At 27.0% G+C, this 1,369-nt stretch overlaps 1 protein-coding gene across 1 annotated transcript in view; it reads right to left on the bottom strand.

Annotated features, from left to right (window-relative positions):
• LOC125221007 (ER membrane protein complex subunit 1-like) overlaps window positions 1-544 on the bottom strand; it is a 3,101-nt gene extending 2,557 nt beyond the window's left edge. Inside the window, exon 1 of the mRNA XM_048123131.1 lies at window positions 540-544. Within this exon, the coding sequence (XP_047979088.1) occupies window positions 540-544 (5 nt within the window). The remainder of the gene's footprint in view (window positions 1-539) is intronic.
• Between the last annotated feature and the right edge of the window lie 825 nt (window positions 545-1,369).

Here is a 1,369-nt window from a genome sequence, read left to right as displayed (position 1 = left end):
TTTGAAGTCTGTAAATTATATACGCAATTTGCATTATAATAGAACCCTACTTCCAAATCCAGAATATTTTGGAGGTAAATATATGAGTATACTATATATAGGTCTAAGAAACTAGCAAAATAAGTAAAATTTAAGAAAATAGTTCAATACACACAAAAAAATTACATTGTTCTCTTTTGATTAAACATCCATCCTAATGAGTACCTGTTTTTACATGTTAAGTAGATCGATAAATTTAGAAAAGGAAAAAGAAAAGCAAAAGTTATCTCATAATCACTCGATTACATCACATTAATCGAATATGTATAAAAGCAATTCTTTGCATAAAATAATCAGGTTTTATACATATAAAATTTATTGGTTAAGATTAACAGAATCACCACCATTGTTTATAACAGTCACCACAAAATAATTCTTGACTGACTGTCCCATATGTTGATTTTTGTGTTTATAATTGGGTTGTTAGCGCCTTTATTTAAAATTGGTCAATTCGTAATTGGTATTCGGAAAAAAGTAACACAAGAAACGAAAGCACCAACACCATTTTCGTTATGGAGGGAAAAGACAAATGTATTATATGCAGAAAGGGAAGATAAATAAAGAAAGAAAAGGTTGAAAATGAAGAGCACCATATATATTAGGACAAAATAAATGGTTAAATAATGGAAAGTTAATTTGAAGTGGGAATATATTGTGATCTTTATTCTTGTAGTATATTAAATGGAGCGTATCCTTGCTAAATTTAAAGTAGCATCTAATATAGTGACGAATAAATTTGTCCTGTGAAGCTTTTGAATTGCTCTTTACTTCGAGTCCAGTGGAATAAATATAATACAGTACTATTATTTTTTATCTTATTTGATTTTTCAGCCCAATAAAAATAAAGCCCAGTAGAGTTAGAAGTCAATATTAAAAGCCCAATTATTATCGAAAAAACTGTAGTGTGTGAATAATTGAAGTAGTCCTGATTCTTTAATGGATATAAGTAGCCTAGTAGAAAAATAGTTACAGTAGTTTTTAAAATATGAGGTCTTGTGTAATTGTGATCAATTCTACGGGACTGTTTTTTTTAAATAATATCTAATTATAGTTTAGAGATCATTTATAAAATTTATTAATATAAAATTTTAACCTAATAATTGTGAAATATATTGATTTATAAAGTTGTTATGTACTCCATTTCTTTTCTATAACTATAACACAAGTACTTGTGTGATTAAACGTGGTGATTTGTTTTAAATAGATTTTTGGAATGTCTTTTCAGCAAATATACACATGATGAAACTATTTATATTCATGATTGATATAGATATAGTAATGAGCACGTTAGATAAAGTCAAGACTTGATTAAATTAAAGATCATCACAGG

This window comes from Salvia hispanica, chromosome 4 (assembly GCF_023119035.1).
Source record: "Salvia hispanica cultivar TCC Black 2014 chromosome 4, UniMelb_Shisp_WGS_1.0, whole genome shotgun sequence".
NCBI classification, from domain to species: domain Eukaryota; kingdom Viridiplantae; phylum Streptophyta; class Magnoliopsida; order Lamiales; family Lamiaceae; genus Salvia; species Salvia hispanica.
Note: the sequence above shows the minus strand (reverse complement) of the source record. Positions and strands in the feature narration are given on the sequence as shown.